The sequence below is a fragment of the Urocampus carinirostris genome, chromosome 20 (assembly GCF_059441175.1).
Source record: "Urocampus carinirostris isolate Australia breed hairy pipefish chromosome 20, RoL_Ucar_1.0, whole genome shotgun sequence".
NCBI classification, from domain to species: Eukaryota; Metazoa; Chordata; class Actinopteri; order Syngnathiformes; family Syngnathidae; genus Urocampus; species Urocampus carinirostris.
In genome coordinates, this window is record NC_142368.1 from 9,249,205 (window position 1) to 9,268,867 (window position 19,663).

General features: G+C 39.2%; 1 protein-coding gene across 11 annotated transcripts in view; it reads left to right on the plus strand.

The window, feature by feature from the left end:
* Positions 1-19,663, plus strand: part of epb41l2 (erythrocyte membrane protein band 4.1-like 2) — a 92,794-nt gene that overhangs the window by 26,702 nt on the left and 46,429 nt on the right. For all 11 annotated transcript variants that reach the window (XM_088324828.1, XM_088324817.1, XM_088324816.1 and 8 more), the window contains exons 2-6: positions 5,932-6,154; positions 6,226-6,396; positions 14,753-14,983; positions 18,330-18,434; positions 18,503-18,545. In XM_088324828.1, coding sequence (XP_088180954.1) covers positions 5,948-6,154; positions 6,226-6,396; positions 14,753-14,983; positions 18,330-18,434; positions 18,503-18,545 — 757 coding nt within the window. In that variant the 5' untranslated portion in view covers positions 5,932-5,947. The remainder of the gene's footprint in view (positions 1-5,931; positions 6,155-6,225; positions 6,397-14,752; positions 14,984-18,329; positions 18,435-18,502; positions 18,546-19,663) is intronic.

Sequence of the window (19,663 nt, forward strand, 5' to 3'; positions counted from 1 at the left end):
ACGGATATAAGAGGACATTGGCTGCACATTATTATGAACACAACAACTTCGGTGAGCTACTCCGGGTTTTATATTGTCCCTGTATCTTGTTTCAGACTGAACTCGATGTTTCTGTGATAAGCGGTGCAGATAATGGATGGAATGGAGTGTCTATTTTTAAATTAAACTCAATTCCAAGTGTTTATTGTCGTATGCACAATAAAGTTGCGAGCGAAAAAAGAAAATGGATACTAAGGAATGGTTGGCATTTCTTGAATCCCAAGACTTTAACCTTCCGAATGATGGAACGATGCATTTGATTGTCATCGTACGGACACCGCATCCGCACGTGTTCTCGACACGTATTTGCGTCTTTGCAAGCTTTGGGAATATTAAGGGGGTAATAAGTTGGACTGAACTATCTGACTGTTTTGTCGACGTTCCCATTGTAGCGCCTTATAATCCGGTGCGTCTTATGTATGTCAAAAATAGGACCAAAAACTATTTTTTCGGGGTGCGCCCTATAACCCGGTGCGCCTTATAGTGCGGAAAATACGGTACTTACATGAAACATTTAATATGTGCATGTGTTTTTATATATGTAGAGAGGCCGCAATAGTGTTAGGGCCATTGTTTATACAGACTGTGGGAAGATGAGTGAACCCGGAAAGGGGGGCATGATAATTCAGGGACCCATTGGACGGGGACTGAAAAGAGATTCCGGAACAGGGGGGGTTGTGAGCACAGGGGAGGTGAGAACAACTGAGATTTAGTTTTTTTAAAAAGTGAACGAGGCACAGAAGAGTAGGGTATGTTTTTCCGATACAGATGGATGATCACCTCAACTCATTCAGTGCAATAACGTAAAAAAATGTATTTTTCAGAAGCAGTGTCCCTGAGTCCCAAAACATAAAAATGTTTTCTTTTTTGATAAAAAGAAACGACAACAACAAAAAAAACTATTCTAAGGGGTTCGGCGCCGCTTATCATTAAGTATGAATCCTCTGGGAATGATTTCAGTATGAAAAATCACAAATAGATTGCGGGAGCAGCTTTGATCAGATCTTTGTCCACACATCAAGGGTGCACCCTCTTCCTACTGTTGCTCCCTGTATCCAGCGTTTGAAGTGTGGAGGCGGCCCCAAATGGCGAGTAGGTAGTGAAGCAATGTGTGAGTCCCTGAATCATCGTCAGGGCAGAGAGGGATAATGTCTTTTAGCACGTCCACAGGAACATGATTGCAATGGTGACCAAAATCGTGTGAAGTTCTTGCAAAGTTCAGTGTTTTTGTAATAAAATGTTAGTTATCCACAAAAGTGTGTTTGTGTTTGTGGAAATCATAGTTTATATGTTGGAGTATCACAAATACAAAAAAGCACCTAGTGAAAGTTCCGCTTGAAATGCAACACTTCACAAAAAGGTTTTTTTCTCAGAAGGTTTTTTGGAAACGGGTACCGTATTTTCAGCACTATAAGGCGCACCGGGTTATAGGGCACACCCCCAAAAATTGTTTTTGGTCCTATATTTTCCATACATAAGGCGCACTGGATTATAAGGCGCTACAATGGGAACATCGACAAAACAGTCAGATAGTTCAGTCAAACTGATTACCCCCTTAACATTCCGAAAGCTTGCAAAGAAGCAAATACGTGTTGTAGACACGTGCGGATGCGGTGTCCGTACGATGTCACCAATCACTCAAATGCATTGTTCCAAATATCATTCGGAAGGTTAAAGTCTGGGGATTCAAGAAATGCCAAACATTTCTTAGTTTCCATTTTATTTTTTGCTGGCAACTGTGTGGACAGCAAAGTAAGAATTTTATTGTGCAGGGAAACGTTTTTTTTTACTGTGCATATGACAAAAAACACTTTGAATTGAATTTAGTTTAAAAATAGACTCATCACAGAAACATCAAAATCGTTCTAAAACAAAATACCGGGAAAATATAAAGCCTCATAGCTCACCTAAGTTCTCTTGCAGCCATCACGTTCAATAATGATACGTAACCATGGTCTTCTTACAACCGTGAGTGTAGTAAATCCAGGAGAGTAAAATATTTACAAATACAGAATAGTAAAAAATGTTTTCTCAATGCCGTAGTGCAACCCAACGTGTGATTCACATCCATCTTTTTCGGCCAATTGCAGGCTTTTGTTTCCCCCCTTTAGCCTATGCGAGCCTGTAAATGATAAAAAGGATCCGCCCCCTTTACCTCCGAATAACTTTAGCCAATAGTGACTGATTCAAATGATAATAATAATAATAATAATAATGATTGACACATTGGTTAGGAAATGAAACGCCGGTATATAAATCCCAGCATACACCGCGGACGACTTCGCCTTCGGGGGAAAATCGAGTCGCCAGCTGCTTGCCTTAGTTGCAAGACTTTGCGACTTCATATTGATTCATCTATAAGGCGCACTGTATTATAAGGCGCATGGACAGCTTTTGAAAATAATAAAGGCTTTTAGGTGCGCCTTTTATGCGGAAAATACGGTACCTTCAATGTTCAACTGTTGTTTATCAAACGATGGCAAGCTGAAAAAAATTATATATTGTTTGTAATGAAAGAGGCTTGAAGCTTTGTTTTGATATGCTAATACAGCTACAGAACTAAATTTTCTGTAAGCCTTTAAAAATGAATCAAAATGGCAACAATTGGCTGGCACCGGCTCTCACCGTTTGAGAGAACGGTCTGGCATTAAATGAGTGAAACAATTGCAAACTAGCAACATTTGATACAGTGCATTTTCATTCTGTTTCACAATCCTTCCGCCCTCGATGAACCCTGAAGCTCAAGAGAAACTGGTAACCTCCTTTTTGAGCACATGACCTCCATTAATATTTATCTTCCGCCCTCCTTATCTAGAGCAAGTTTGTACATGCACCTCTCTTCATCCATCCATCCTCCCCTCCCTCATTAGCTGACCATGCGTAAGGAGAACTGCTCTATTTTTATTCCCGTGTCCTCTCTGCAACTTCATGTCGACTCCTCATTGGCAGGAAAAAGGCGGTCGAAATGGCAGTTGGATGACGAGAAATTAGAGTGCAGACACCTTAGAGGGAGGGCATCAGATTTAGGAGACTTTGAAAGGACGACGGGCGATGACAATGGCTTAAACAGAAATGAATCACTCTTTAATCCCAGGACCGGGAGCTGTTTGTTTGGACACACGGTCACGCACACGCATAATAATGCAGTCAAAAACAATCCGTTCCGTGACGATCTGTGTGTTTTTACCCACATAGGAAATAATTGGAATAGATATAATCTGCTTATCAGTAAAACTGTTGCCACTATTACAAAATGTTTTGGCTAACTCATTCAGCGACAAGTACTTTAAAAGCTGTTTGAAACTGTGTATAACCCCACAGGACCCACAGAACATGGCATTCCATTAAAACATTGAGATATATTTTAATATTATTTTGACAACCCCGAAAGGATTTAGGTCATATAGCTCATAATTTAGTGAGCATAATTCGTCGTTAGCCATATGTTAATCTTATTATCAGTTAGGCTACAGAAAACAATTGTTTTATATTCCTTGAAATAATCTTTTTTTAATCCATGTAATTAGAGTTAGAAAAGTTTGTCATTGACAGGGTTGGGTAGGGTTACTTTAACTGGATTACTTTCAATTACTTTTGGATTACTCTAATACCAAATATGCTATTAAAAGACAAAAGAAACTAAATATGAATACATTTACAAAATTTTGTGCAGGCTTGGGGAGTAACGGAATACATGGAACGGCAAAAATGATGTTGGCAAGCTGTTTGGATTTATTTTCATTTCGTTCCTGTCGCATTTTATGTTCGTTTTGCCGGAGATCAAAGCCAGGAGAGAAAGCTTACCACGTGTTGTGAGACATCATTTTATTCATATTTATTTTCTTTTGTCTTTTTTTTAGCATATTTGGTATTGGAGTAATCCAAAAGTAATTGAAAGTAATCCAGTTAAAGTAACCCTACCCAACCCTGGTCATTGATAACAACAGTAATGAACATTGTTTAGATCAAGATGAGACACGACACTTTAGTATAAACACGTGATGTAGACTTAAAAGAGATGATTTCACTAAACCATTCCAGGAATTCTTCATTAATGATACTTGCCTCTACTGTGTCAATAGGATATAAAACTGCTGATCATTATTTTCCAAAGTAAAAGCAAATTGCTTGAGTCAGGCCAACATCCTATTGCTCTAAAATAATGACCTTAGAACAGACAATAATTTGAGGAATTAAAATCTACATGTGTAAAATAGTTTATATAATTGAAAAAAACAAAATGTGCACAATTCTCACCAATAAATTTTGGTACCAGCATTGGCAAAATCTATTGAAAATGCAGATCTTTTATCAATACATCTAAAATAAATCAGTGGATGTTTAGTTTTAAGAAGCTAAAATCCTAAGACTTATTCCTTATTTCTGATAATATTTTGGGGGTGTCTAAACAATGAATCAATAAAAATAATAGTTGTAATGATGACAATATAGTAACATAGTTATAACATAGTACTAACATGTTATGTTGGTCAGAGCATTTCAGCGGTAGTCATTTATGCTAATTAGTAACCAAAAGTAGCTCTCAGCTTCAAAAAGGTTTGAGACCCAAGTCACATTTATTTGTGTAGCCCAAAATCACAAGATGTCTCAAAGAACTGCACAGGTTACAATTACACCATCCTCTGATCTTAAAGCAACATGCGGGAAAGGAAAAACTCAAAAACCTCAGCATAAGGAAAATAAGAAAACTTGAGAAGGGGCCTGACCAATGGTAACCCCCCTTGCTCTAAACACTTCCTAAAGCTTCAAATGAGGGTCTGGCTTCTGGTTGTCGATATTTTTGGTCTGTGGGTTGAGTTTGACTGTTCTCACGACTCTTTGCCGCAGTTAATCTGAAATTGTCTTTTGCCTGCCATTCCAGGCCTTAACTAGAACTGTGCCTGTGGCTTCTATTTCTTCACTTGTTTTCCGCAGTGGGAAATGACAGCTGAAATCTCCGAACTAGATTTTTGTATCTTTCTGTTAAACCATGAAGTTGAACAATCTTCGTTTTTAGTCCATTTGGCAGTTGTTTATAGGCTTCTATGTCGTCACTCGTCAGAAAAGAGGCAAAGGTCAGAACAACTTTGCAATGTCCACCTCAATTACCGTATTTTTGGACTCTAAAGCGCACATAAAAACCCTTCATTGGCAGGAATTTGAGAGTGCGCCTAATACCAGCTCAGTAGCCTAGATGGTAAGGCGCCCGCTTTGAGACTGGGAGGTCGGTGGTTCGCGCCCCGGCCGAGTCATTCCTAAGACTTAAAAAGTGGTCGGCGGCGCCCTCTGTTGGCTGCGGCTGCATCGGCTCGCTACAACGGGTCAGGTGCAATCGACATTTCGTTCTGTGTACATTGTTACACAGAATGACAATACAAGGAAATTATTATTATTATTATTATTAATACGTGTGCATGACTACACTATTTTGGCTATACATCGATGACCAAAGTCGCAAAACGCTGCATGCAACTGGTAACGAACCCAGCTCATGCCAGTGAGAGCACCGTATCTTTATCACTAGCCATCACAGATGACATATGAAAAGGCATTCAATATTATCTCGTTATCATACCATCTTTACTCACTGCTAGAAGAGAATGTTAGAGAATGGAGAAAAAATAAATTTTGTCCTAAATAAACAGCACGTCTCGTTCATCATTTGATCCATAAAAAGTTGGACCCCTCATCTTACTTTTTTGCGTTTATTTTTATCTTTCAGGATGACTTACTATTCCCTCCATTGTCTAACCTTTGTTTCTGGCACTGTGAGTAAAACAGTGTGAAAATGAGATAAGATAGAAAGCCTTTTTTAGTATGTCATCTGAATAACAGTGTAGATATAATACATCCAATGAAATATTTATCTTCATGCTCCTCTGCTCTGGACAGGTCGTAACGTGTCACCATGACAACAGAAGCTGGCTCAGAGACAGAGGTGAAGGAGAAAGCGGAGAAGTCGGCGGACGAGCTCGACCAATCGGTAAAGGCCCCAGCTGAAAACCAGGAAGTAGCCTCCACCGAGGGCGAGGTAGAGAAGGAAAAAGGGAAAGAGGGCAAGGGGATAGCTCGCTATCTGCCGACATGGTTTAAGAAGCAGAAGTCTCAAAGCCAGGTACATCCATTTCTGCAATTACTCATTCCTCTTGTTTTGAAAGTCCCTAATAAATGTAATGCTTTGCATAGACCTCTCCGACTAAGGAGGTCCCATCGTCAGAGAAGTCCCCAAGTGGCCAGGAGGAGGTCCCAGAAGTAAATGGGCACGCAGAGGAAGTAGAAAAGAAGGATACACAAAGTCCAATCCAGGAGAAGCTTAAAGAAACAGAGTCTCATTCCAACGCCAGCGCAGACACAGAGGTAACTATGAATATTGTCACAGTTTAGTGGAAGGAATGCGTCCAAATATGGTTCTTCAAAATCTTTCAATTCCGTTGAGCACATAAGGGCTGCAAGGTTTTGGGAAAAAAACCTTTCAGACCTGTGATGCAATTTCGATACGATTTCCAATTTTAAAAGACAAAAACATTTTTTGTGCTAGTTCTCTTTTTTTGTGAGAACTCAATCATGGTGACGTGCAATTGTACCTTGAAACAACGTCCTTAGTGACTGTGAGTATACAGAATTGCAATTGAATAACTGGTCTTTATTTTAATTATACAAAAGTATACAGAAAATAAAAGGCTTCTCCTTTCAGAGTAAGAAAGCGATTTAGAGAGCAGCTGCTAGCTGCACACTAACATCAGGTAACAGCGACTTCAGAAAGATTATTAAATTCATGTGTCACGAATGTAGAGGTTTCCCACAAGTTTCTCCCGGTCATCCGTTTCTGTCCTTGCTGAGATACAGGGTCCACAGGGGTAGATTGTGAGGGTTGTTATGTAGCTCAGTCATAGCTGGTAGCTGCTGCTTTCTCTCCTGATTCTGCCTCAGTCTATTACCAGATGCGATAACAATCCTCGGAGCACCCACTTGTGATCACCAGTTATTTGCTCGCTTCTAACTTTTCTCAGAGTCCGATTTAAATGATAAATTTATTTTCGATGTAATGAGCTGCTGTAAGCTACTATCTGTCGCGTTGCCTCGCCGTTTGTTTTGGTGGCTAGTTGTCTGACCGCCAACCCCCCCGGCTATTTGACTGGCAGCATACACCAGCCTGTCACTGTCGCGCACTCACTGCTTGCAAACGTTGCTTCGCATTTATTGGCTAGTGCCATTAAAACTTGCCCCTGATTGGCTAGCAAAATAGTCACAAGTGACCTATGGCTAAGCCCCGCCCCCTTTTACTCACTCAGACATTCAACATTCTGTGAATGAAGAGCCCAAGGGCAAATGTCACAGTAAGTGATTGATGCTTTTTGGGCCTAGAAAGGTCACATATCAGCTCAAATTCACCAAAAGGGCCTGAACTATGCATTGGAGCGTTTTATCAATGATTTCATTGTTGAGACGGTCAATGAAAACTTACAGCTACTCTAAGTCTGAGCCGCATATTTTCCCAGGACAAGCCTTTTTTACCATCTGTAGGCTACCAGGAGTGCCTCTTAAAAAGTTTGGAGCTACAGCCTTTACGTTGAACCATTCAGCATAACACCGCCAACTTTTATTATTTTAGTTATTTACAGGTAAACTAAAGAGGCTAAGGCAAGGTTCACACTGCATAGCTTAATGATCAATTTTGATTTTTGGTGAAATCTGATGTTGACTAGACCCCTTGGAAAACAGCCAACAACCTATGTACAAAACCTTGTATAGCCAGCGTTCCCTCTAAGCTGCGTGCGTGCGCAACTGCGCACTGCTCGCACATTCTCAGTGCACAAGAAAATCTAGCCAGCGTACAAAAATGAGGGCTCAAAATTACTAATCAAGAAGCGACTCAAGTCAAAGTTACAGTGCATGAAGGTAAAAATACACGGGATCCCCTGACGTTGTGTCCTAAATGCGGTATTTTGAACTCCAGTTGAAGTAGAACGAAGTTGAGTTAAGTTAGTAGAGTTCGTCGAGAACCGGCTTCTTCGGCTCGGCTCACTAAAAGGAACCGGCTCTTTCGGGTCCTAAACGGCTCTTCAGGTTGTTTTTGCTTCTTTAATCCCAACATGACCAAATATAATGTAAAATTATGCACAACATGACTTAAAGGAAGGGGGGAATAGAACAAAAAAGAAAAAAATACCAAAATGAAAACGTAGTGAAAAGCTGAGAAAAAAAGAAACAAATGAAAGAGAAAAAAGAAGGAAACATTTTAGAAAAAAGCCAGAAAAAAAGAAAAGAAAGAAATAACAGCAAAAAGAAAAGAAAAAAGTAACAGCTCGGGAAAAAAATAAACACAATTAGATTTTTTTAAAGGAATTTTAAAAAAAGTATAAAAAAAAACACGGAAAAAAGAAAAAAAGGTTTGTGTTGCATTCAAATAATTTCCAATGATATCAAGTGAATCTTGTTGCCCACATTGTACTTCCACTAAAAAATGTGATTAAGTACAGTTCTGTATTTCACAACCGACTAAATAAGCCCCCAAAAATGTTAATATTATGCGACAAAATATATCAGGAAAAAAAAAAGAAATGGATATCTTGTGAAAGAATTGTAAGAACAAACGACGTTTGTAGGCCGTACAAGCTTTGCAATAGCACATGAGTCAATTCATTCAAAAGAGAAAAGTAATTTTGCATTGCCGGAAACTCAGCAAAATGTAACTTGATGTCAAGTTTTGGACATGTTTGATAATGAATTATCTTGCCACACTTGGGATTATGGTTGCTCACTGTTGTTTCAAGCGTTGCTCACTGACTTTGTGTGAACGCTCAGACCCCTGGAAAATTAGAAGGAACATTGCCTATAGCACCCTAGCAGACAGCATTTAAACGAGCATTTGATTTGAAACAAAAATCAATAACGACGTCAGAACAATATAACCACCACTTTTTACGATGGTGATTTATTGCTGTGCAAGATTCTAAGCCCGATTTGGAATTGTAGCCCTTTTGATCAAGACAGAAGATGGAGATGTTTGTCTGCGAATCAAACTGAGGGACTCGCACCCCTAAATTATTCCAGGATTTGCAGCGAGAATTTTTAGTTACGTTAAATGTATCCCCGAGCAATTTTATGTTAAGGTATCTAAATATAATACGTTAGCTTGTACTAACTAGCTACGTTAGTGTCTTACCATTGCCAATTTCTTATTACATAGATGAGCTACTTTAATTGCGGATAACCTGCCGTTCAATACAGTAATCTTCTGAACATTACATGTATTGAAAACTGCTCTACCATAACGCTTATTACACCGAAATGGACCGTCATTATCGGAAAAAATGGGAAACAAATGTTCAGAAGATAAAACATCATTTCGCCAAGGTAAATGTTTTCAACATACTCAAATGTGATTTCTATACAAACGCCCCGTGATTTACTGTTCTATCACATTCCCCCAAAATTGAGAAATTAATTAATTTTACTAACGTTTGAACGAGAGGGACATTTCACGCCAGGGTTGCATTTCTCGGCACAATAAAGGAAAGCAACGCGTACCAGCTACAAAGAACTGGTAAGCGTCCAGACTTTTATAAGCTTTTAGATCAGCACTGGTGTATGGGGATACTCCATTTACAATTATTTCTTTCTTGCGCTCGTTTTTGGTTGCACGACGCAATAAAGGAACATCTAGTGGTCAAATAATACACATTGTCCCTTTAATGTACATAAAACCCTTGCAAATTACGGATTAACTTTTACTTTTTCACGTTAATTTATTTATAGTTTCAACGTAATTCTCTTTTTTTTTTTTCATCTTATTTTGTGTAACAAATTAAAGATATATTTAAGAACAGTGAAAAGATTTCTTTGGGAAAACCTGATTTGGCCCAGTTTTACCCAATGTAGTGGTACAGCTCGTGAGGACTGAAGTCAGGCAGACTGGAGGATTCAATTAGATCTGCGAATATGTCAGGAGTAAGACTGTATGGGTTGATAGCTAGTCCTTCTAATGCCATCCTCAGTTTCTCTAAATACCTCTCTTTGTGCTTTTCGACAAGGTGAGCCACCTCATCCGACAGCTGCACAATATTCGTTTGACTAGTCATTGCCAGTGGTGTTAAATAGTATAGATTTTTGGTTGTTGTTGTCTACTGTTTACTGGCCGTACCCACTGTTTACTTCGGTTTACTGCCGTCCGTCATGGTGTCTTCAGCTCTACATTTGTAATTGTTTTCTTTTTGGTGAGCACAATAATATTTTACTCATATTTCCGAATGACCTTTACAGGCTCTTTGAAAAATCATCCTTTAATAAAAACTCACCCACACTAAATCTGAAAACAAGGAGTTTATTGGCTTTGTTTAGTTTGGCAGCCCTTTAGTTTGACTGACGGCCTGTGTTGAAAGCTTTCAAATCCGGTCAAACTGCTCAGTGTTTAATGCGGATGATCTCCTTTATAATATAAAACTGGGAAAGAAAACACGTCTGTGGGTTTAAGTGCTGGTAATTATAGCTTTGTGGGGCCTGCAGTTTGAACCAGCCCACGCAGCAAAAACCGCAAGTGAAACCACTGGTGAGATAATAAAGGGGGGAAGGTGTCAGAACAGGCAGTTAGCAATTTTGTTTAGTACAGCTGTTTATGACCACAGACCATTCTTAGGGAACCTTTACGATGTGTGTAGGCCTGTGTAATAAAGCAATGTTTTATTTTTTATTACATTTCTTTTTACGACGCACGCTTTAATGAATTATGAATTCAACCACTCCCTCTTTCACTTTAGCCGCAGCGCGTGTTTCACTCTCAGAGACATTCACAGTTTTCCCCTTCTGATTTTTCCAACGTTCTGCCCTTGTCTCTTGTATACTCATGGTAGCGCAGTATGGCTACGGTTAGGCAATATGTTTAGTGTATGTGGTATTAAGCTCATATAAGGCTTTGTACGGGTCCTTGGAATCCTTGAAAGGTCAGGAAAATACTTGAAATTTTTAGTGTAGTAATTGATGTTGAAAATGTCAGGAAAAAATGTTAAAACGTCATATCGTCACGTCATATTGTCAAATATAAAAAAAATGTGAATATGCTTGATGGCTGTGTTTTGCTGCTGTTGGTGTCGGTGGATTTGTTCAGACCGAGGACAATCGACTTTGGCCTGGACGGATCTATTGACACTAACAAAGATGTCATATAATGAAATTGTGAATATGTTTGATTTTCGAGAAGGTTTGTTCAAACCTCACTTTGTGTTTGCTGTTAAAAACGTAATATTGGAATATAATATTGTGAATGTGCTTAATTGCTGTTGAGATTGTCATGATTGTTTTCTGTTTTTAGTGTCAATAAATTTGTTCAAACCAAAAAATTTTACAATTCGGGGCAGCACGGCTGAGCAGTGGTTAGTGCGTGTGCGGCACAGTTCTGAGGTCATGAGATCAAACCTCCTGTGCGGAGTCTGCATGTTCTCCCCGTGCTTGCGTGGGTTTCCTCCGGGCACTCCGGTTTCCTCCCACATTCCAAAGACATGCATGTCAGGTTGATTGGCCGGTCCATATTGTCCCTAGGTGTGAATGAGTGAGGGAGTTGTCTGTCCCCCATAGCCCGAGGATGGCTGGCATGGGCTCTAGCACCCCCGCGACCCTACTGAGGATAAGCGGTGCAGATAATGGATGGATGGATGGATTTCACAATGCTTGAATATTGATGCCATTCCCATGTTTCTTGGCAATCTGACCCTATAATTGGTTGGTTGGTTGGTTGGTCCCTTAACCACATAGGGGAAGATTTCCTGTGGTTTGCCTTGGGCAAGTACAGTCTGACTCTATAGAAGAAAATGAAAGACAAAGTGCCTGAAAATGACGCGGACAAGCCCGATCTGGTGACTTGTCATTATGGCATTGTCATGTGAAGTGTCACCTCCCCCTACTCCTTTGCACCCAAGAGGACAGCTCTCTTTAGAAAACCATTTTGGCTCAGCTCTAAAACGGCTCCTCAAAAGTTTTCGTTTTTTACACGATTTATTATCAATTATAATAAAACATTATGCACCAAATTATTCACAAGTTAGTATGTTTTGCATGGGATCCCTGAAAAACGTGTGAAATATAAATACAATTTTCACAGTGTCAAGAACCGGAAAAGGAGAAGGACCCAGATTCGTGACGTTTCTCACACAAGCTTTATTTTACGGGAAATGGGGCAGTCATGCACGTTAAACACAAAACGCCAGTGATTCGGCGATCGCAGGGCGAAAAGAGAAAGACAGAAGTCTGGTGTGGAATGACAGAAAGCCAGAGGCCGACGAGATCGATACCAATTGCACGGGCAGATATCAGACAGATGGGGTCGATACCGGACAGGACAGGACAGACAGGATTGATATCAGGCACTGGAGACTGCAGTCCGATAACAAGCAGGACAAGATAGACGGAAACAACACCAGACACTGGAGATCGAAATTAAACAGGACAAACTAGACAGGAACGCTACCAGATACTGGAGATCGATAACAAACAGAACAAAATGGCCGGGAACGAAACTGGAGATCGATATTAAACAGTACAAAATAGACTGAAACGATACCGGACAGGAAACGCGTGCAGAAAACTGGACAGAGTCAAAACCCACGCTTGCGGGTGCAGAGGTTCGTTGACAGACTGACTATGGGTGAGTGAGAGTTCAATCAGTAGCCTAGATGGTAGTGTGCCGGCTTTGAGACTGGGAGGTCGCTGGTTCGCGCCTCGACCGACACATACCTAATTGGTATAATGGCGGCGCCCTCTGGCTGCGGCTGCACCGACTCGCTACAACGGGTCAGGTGTATCGACATTTCGTTCTGTGTACATTGTTACAAAGAATGACAATACAAAGGAAATTATTATATTATTATTATTAATTAATTATTGCATAGGATGCCAGTTCGTTATTTTAACCATTTAACCTCACTGTTGTTCATAATTGTGACTGTTTCGCACTCTTTCACATTTAGGGTCCAACTGCTTTTTGTAACCAAAGATATTTAATGGAAAGAAAGGGGTCAGGGAAGGGCTTTCAGAACAGGTTAAAATTTCCTTTCGGAGGTTTGGGTCCTCACTTGTTTTCCTTGCAAGATCAAAATCCATTGATCCTCTCTCCTTATTTTGAGTGTCTACTAAACTATAAACTCAACAGTAGTTTAGAAAGTGTATGTTTATTTTTTTATTGCTTTCAAACGGGCCTAAGTAACTTTCTAAAATGTTATTAGAATTTAATTTCAGGGGATGGTGTCATAATAGTCTGTAGTTTGCAATAATCTGTGGTTTGTGCAGCCCTTTGAGACTCCTTATGATTAAGGGCGTCACAAATAAACATGACATGTTCACGGATCTCTTAACGCCACTTACTGGTGTCTTGAATATATATTTTCAAAATTTTGAAGAGTTAAATGCCTTTTTCTTCACATTGGGGAAAGTCTAGTTTTCTAGTACATGATGTGGGCTGTTGAAATTATCACAAGTAGACCCTGGTATGTAGTATGGACACCCGGGTCTAAGTCAGGGGTCAGCAACACAAATTTTTTAAGGGGCCATATTGGATTAAAAAAAAAACATAATTTTCTGGAGCCACAAAATAAGCCGTATATTGGCTTTATGATGAATGCAACACATCTCGTGTGTATCTATATTAGCTATATTAGGCTACTCTCTTTAGTCAGAATGATACACCACCTGACTACTCTCTTGTAGGAAACCCCTTTAAGTTTAACTCTATTACAATATTAATGAATTACAGTATGTTTCATTGCTTTGATGAAATTAAAGAAATGCAATAAAGAAATCCGTTTTTTATAATATTTTTATTCTGAGGATTCTAAAAAACAACAAAATGGAACGTAACCAAAAGCAACCATAAGAATAAATAAAAATAAAACAGCAGCCTTTGAAAGAACTAAAAATAAAACAATTTGATACAGTTTTAGTTTGATTTCGGTGCAAATTTCACAAGTCAGTGCATGGGTAAAACGCAGCAGCATCCTCTTCTCTCTTTTGGTACCAAATCAACAGTCTCATCCTTGTTCCTGAGCCACAGAACACAAATGATATCGTTATGTGTCATTTGAAATGTATACTGACAAAAATCCAAAATCTTTTTGTAAAAAACGGCTACTTTGTTACTTAAAATTGCATACATCAGGATTTTATTCTGTGTTTGAATTAGGGTGGGATGTTGAGTTATATTGTGATGCTGCCCCTTTAAAAGGAGCAGAGCTTGCCATAAGCTGGGCTCCAAGTTGGTGCCTCCAACACAGAACACACAGAAGAGAAGAAAACAAGCAGAGGAGAAATATGGCAAAAAGGTAGAAATGTCCAATTTTACACATTTTTACCACATTGGAAAGCGTTAAAAGGTTTTTTTTCAACTATATTAAAAGAAAAATATATTCCCTCCCCAATCTTTTTTAATTAGTAAATGTTTTTGGAAAAGACTCGGCAGGGCTAAAGAGCTTCATGCGATTCCTGAGCTGCGGTTGCCGACCCCGAGTCTAAGTGTCAATAGTCGCCTGTGCATATGTTTCTCAGCCCATCTTCCTACTCAGTGTTCCATCCAGTGGTCACAATGAACCACTCAGGCCCACCCTGTGACATCAGCTTCTCAGCCGGCCAGCCAAAGAGCCGCCTGCCTTGTATTTTTCCAAAGGGACACACACGGAGGAAGCGCTCGAGAAAACTCAAACCATCTTTCCCCCCCCTCTTCATTTTTCAGCCTGCTGGGGAAGAGAAAGTTGAGGAACAAAACGACGAGGACGGAGTTGAAGGAGGAGCTGAGCAGGTGCAGCCTCAGAAGGAGCAAGACATAATCGAGACAGCGGTAGGAGGGGAAGGACAGACCTCCATTTTCCAGTCGCCACTTCGCTTGGTGAGGAAGAGCAAGATGAAGCTGGTGGTGTGTCACATCAGCCTTTTGGATGGCTCAGACTTTACCTGCGAGGTGGAGGTAAGACCCCTGAAGCAGGTGCCATTTTGTCTAATCTATGTTGCAAATATCCGATAGAGGTCTTGTGCCAAACTTACCCTGGACCCGGCCCTCCCTAAAATTCTGAGTATGTCAAAAAGAAGCATGTCTCTATCAAAAGTTAAGATTTCTTTTTTAGATAAGTAGGCCCAGCCTAGTAGTTTGCTCTAATGTAGTCTAATCTTATTGCCAGGGTTGGGTAGGGTTACTTTAACTTGATTACTTTCAATTACTTTTGGATTACTTCAATACCAAATATGCTGATAAAAGACAAAAGAAACTAAATATGAATAAAATTACTCAAATTTGTGCAGGCTTAGGGAGTAACGGAATACATGGAACGGCAAAAATGATGTTGGCAAGCTTTTTGGATTTATTTTCATTCCGTTTCTGTCGCATTTTATGTTCGTTTTGCCGGAGATCAAAGAGATCAAAGCCAGGAGAGAAAGCTTACCACGTGTTGTGAGTCATCATTTTATTCATATTTAGTTTCTTTTGTCTTTTATTAGCATATTTGGTATTAGAGTAATCCAAAAGTAATTGAAAGTAATCAAGTTAAAGTAACCCTACCCGACCCTGCTTATTGCCCATACATTGCTAAAACTTGTATTTTGAATTTCTTTTGTTTTTAATTTCAAACCATAAAGACAATTAAGGCAACAAATCTAAACTGCTCATAGCTCCTACCTGAGTTTGGATCGTGTGGTGAGTTGGTTCAGGTGTAACACTGTATTTTCTCAACTGTTTAAAGATTGCTATTGCTTCCCTATTTTCTTGTGAATAAATGCCCTTAGAAAAGATCCCTTGTCATCCATAAATAAAATATGTGGGATAGGCTACTAGGATAGGCTCGATGATAATGCATAATACTAAAAAACTATGGTAAGTTAAGTTGACATTCTTTTACTGAAGAACAGAAAGACTGGATCCGGCCCCCGAGCCAAACTGTTTGACATCCCTGTTTTTAAAGTTTCTGACACGTTTCTTTTATCCCCTCACATTGTTTGGGTGGGGTCTGAGGGATAAATCCAGACTAAAGCAAAGTTTTGTGCTAGTTAAGTGGAGTGTATGAAGAGCACACACACACACACACACACACAAATTTAGAAGATTATGTGAGGGGATGCAAGAGGATCCTGCACTAGATTAGTTTTGTACGTCTGCTGCTTAATGCTAAGCACAGACGGCAGTATCATAAGGAATCAGTGTCTATATCACATAGTGATAATTAATTAGAGCACAACTGCATAAATGAAGTAATGCGGACAGATATTTCAATAATATTTCAAAAGACATTACAGCATCTTATCTTGTTTGAACAAAAATCCCTTTGTCCCATCACATATAATGCTGATACTGCAACAACTGCTATTGTCCCAGACACACACAGAGGCATCCATTTCTCAATCTATCCACATACTGATATTGTGAGGCAAGAGTGTGGAATATGCCGAATGCATTCCAGAGATAGAACTCTGTATTTTGCACAGCGGTGGTCCTTGCACGCACACACAAACAGACAGACAGACACACATACTCATATACTCTGATATTGAAGTGCATTCGAACAATCGCACGCAGAGCTAAACTAAAAAGAACTGAGGGCTCTAAACTGTTTCTTTTGTGGGCCCAAAAATGAAGGATACAATCACCACCTATCATTTTTAACTGTCATTTACAAGTCGGATCGACATGCGTGTTTCTTGTTGTGATTTGTAGCATTTTGGTTGCGTTTTTTTTAAAATATATATTACAATTGTTTTATCTTATTTATATTTGTGATTAATTTAAGTTTCCATTTTGTTTTTAAATGCTGCATTAATTTTGTTTTCATTCTGAAGAGAAACCCAAATACTGTATATCACACATCTCAATATTAGTCTTTTGTGATATATTTTTCATCCATAACGTGCACTCTACTATAAGGCGCATGGAATTAAAACCAAAGTAAGAGATAGGGTTTCGTAAAAAAATAAAATAAAATAATAATGATGACATTTAAATTGAAATAATTTTACTCTATTTCATAGAACATAAATTACATTATGGCATCTGGTTTCCTCGCTAAACTTTATCGCAAACAATAAACATGTTAACCACAAGAAGCTACACAATATATATATATATATATATATATATGTATAAGAGTTACTGTGTTCAGTATCATTTAATTTGAATGAAATGATCTGCATTTATATAGCGCTTTTCAAGTCAAGACTTCCCAAAGCGCTTTACATTGTGCATCACATTTCCCAATAGCGGCCGTGCAGCCATGTGTGGCGCTAACCTGCTTATTGGGGGTATTAGGGGTTCAGTGTCTTACCCAAGGACACTTCGAAATGTAACACGGAGGAGCCGGGATTCGAACTGCAATCTCTTGATCCCAGGACGAGCGCTCTACCTCCTGAGCCACTGCCTGAACCATATATTTCTAATTGTATCCACCAAAAATGATTAGATACAACAATTTGATGTAGTCTGTAAAATGTTATACTTCTCTAAAATTGTCAAAATGCTATAACTTTTTAAAATGTAAAGTGCTATTTGCACATTATGTAGTGCCAAAGAGACACTAAGGTACGCCAAAGACTTGCTTCTTGCCAACCCCCGCACTACACAACGCAGCGACATCTAGTGGTCAAATATTACACGGTGTCCCTTTCAAAAAGAACAACAATGTAAAAATAAATAAGATTTTGAGGAGCAAATAGATTTGTTTGTAGATGCTATGGGATGCCGTAAAAAGGTCAGCATATGGTCCTTGAGCCATAGTTTGGACACCCATGTACTAGAAGAACATTCCAAATGTTTTCTGCTGAGATCTTTTATTTCAGATTGTCTCAACTTTTAGCAAGCTGCACTGCCCGTCTCGAAAGTCTTTTTACAGAATGCAGAATGCATGCAGACATTTTTCCATCATTTCATTCTTTGTCGTTTGTTTTTTCCCACCCTCATGTTTTCTGTCTGACCTTTTCCACGGGTAGAGGTCACTGTAGCCAGTGTGTGGTTGTATGTGTGTATGTGAGCGCATTTTTGTAAAACGTGTGGCTGAATGTCATTGTCATCGCTCAGTATGGAGGATTTTATGGTCCTCTCCACGGAATGCAGCCCGGAGCACTTATCGAGGAGACAGAGATGCATTGATACAGACACTCGGACAGGAAGTGAATCCCACTAACCAAATCGTGTCAGTTTCCAAAACACTGTTAGTCATAGTGTTCTTTCATTTTCTGTTTTTTGGATGTAAACAAGCAAGAAATCCCTAAAGCTCACTCATTAGGCATCCTTTAATGTTTATTTTTTACACTTATCTGCATTTTTCCAATAGAAACGAGCCAAAGGTCTGTTCCTTTTCTTCAAAGTATGTGAACACCTCAATCTACTGGAGAAAGACTACTTTGGTCTGACGTACATGGACCACCATGAACAGAAGGTAGATTCACACATAAAGGTCTAGTGTGCAAGTTCTCGTGTCTCACACATCTTTGTCTTTGCCTGCAGTGCTGGTTGGACCCCACCAAGGAAATCAAGAGACAAATCCGCAGTAAGTTCCATGTTGTATTTCAATAAATCATGAATGTACCCCAGTAGGACATTCAGACGCTGCCCTACTTACGAATCATATACGTTCCGGACGATCGTTAGTAAGTTGAATTTGTTCGTAAGTTGTTTCAGTGCTATATTTTGTATGGAATGCATGTTTAAGGTTTATATACGTATGTTTAAGGCTTGTATAAGTAACCTGTATTGTTTTGTACTAAAAAGTAAACATTTCATAAAATAATATGCTCTATAATGATAAATAAAGTTGAGTTTAACTTACTTTTGGAAAATGCGCTTCAAGATGTCCTCCTCTGTGGTAGAATGTGGCCGTAAAAAAAGCGATCCAACCATTTTCTCAACCGCATCAAGCTTTTTTATTCCACTTTTATTTCAAAAGAAACGGTCCGCCTCTTCTTTACATTTTACACCAACCATATTAAATGGATGCACGAGATATTAAACAATATTAATGTTAAAGTTCATAGTGCGCTGGAGATACAGTATAGTATGCTTACACACGAACTAGGAAGAGAAAGCTGCATTTCTTCTTCGGGTAGAGGCTGGGTGAGCTCCCACAGCGCCAAACGCCGGTAGCGGCGGAAAGAAGCACTACAGTTCTGTCCTGTGTTCGGAAAAAGGTGCACAATGCAAAATCGAACTTGAAGCAATGTCCGGAGATTTTTCGACATCCCGAATTTTTTTTTTCTTATCCACCGTAAGTAGGAGAGCGTCTGCAATGTCAAAATTAAGACTAACTTCAATGGGTTACAACACAATTGAATGAATGATTTAAATGCTTTTTTTCAATCTATCCATCAGTCACAATTTTACAAGAAATCAGAGCATAGTCATTACAACATAGTATAGATGGAAAAGAAATGGGCTAAAGGTCTCATTGAATTTTGCCCACCCAATGTCCTTAAATCAGAGGCAAAACTCCAAATGCAATACTGTTAGCTAAGAAGTGTTTTTTTTAAATTAAATTAAGATTAAATCAAATTCCTGATTAAAAAAATAGCCAGTAATGAAAATTATAGCCAGCTATTTAAATGTTGGGGACACTGGGACAAGAGTAGCGCAAAATCAACTTATTTTTATCAGTAAAACTTTTAAAAACGG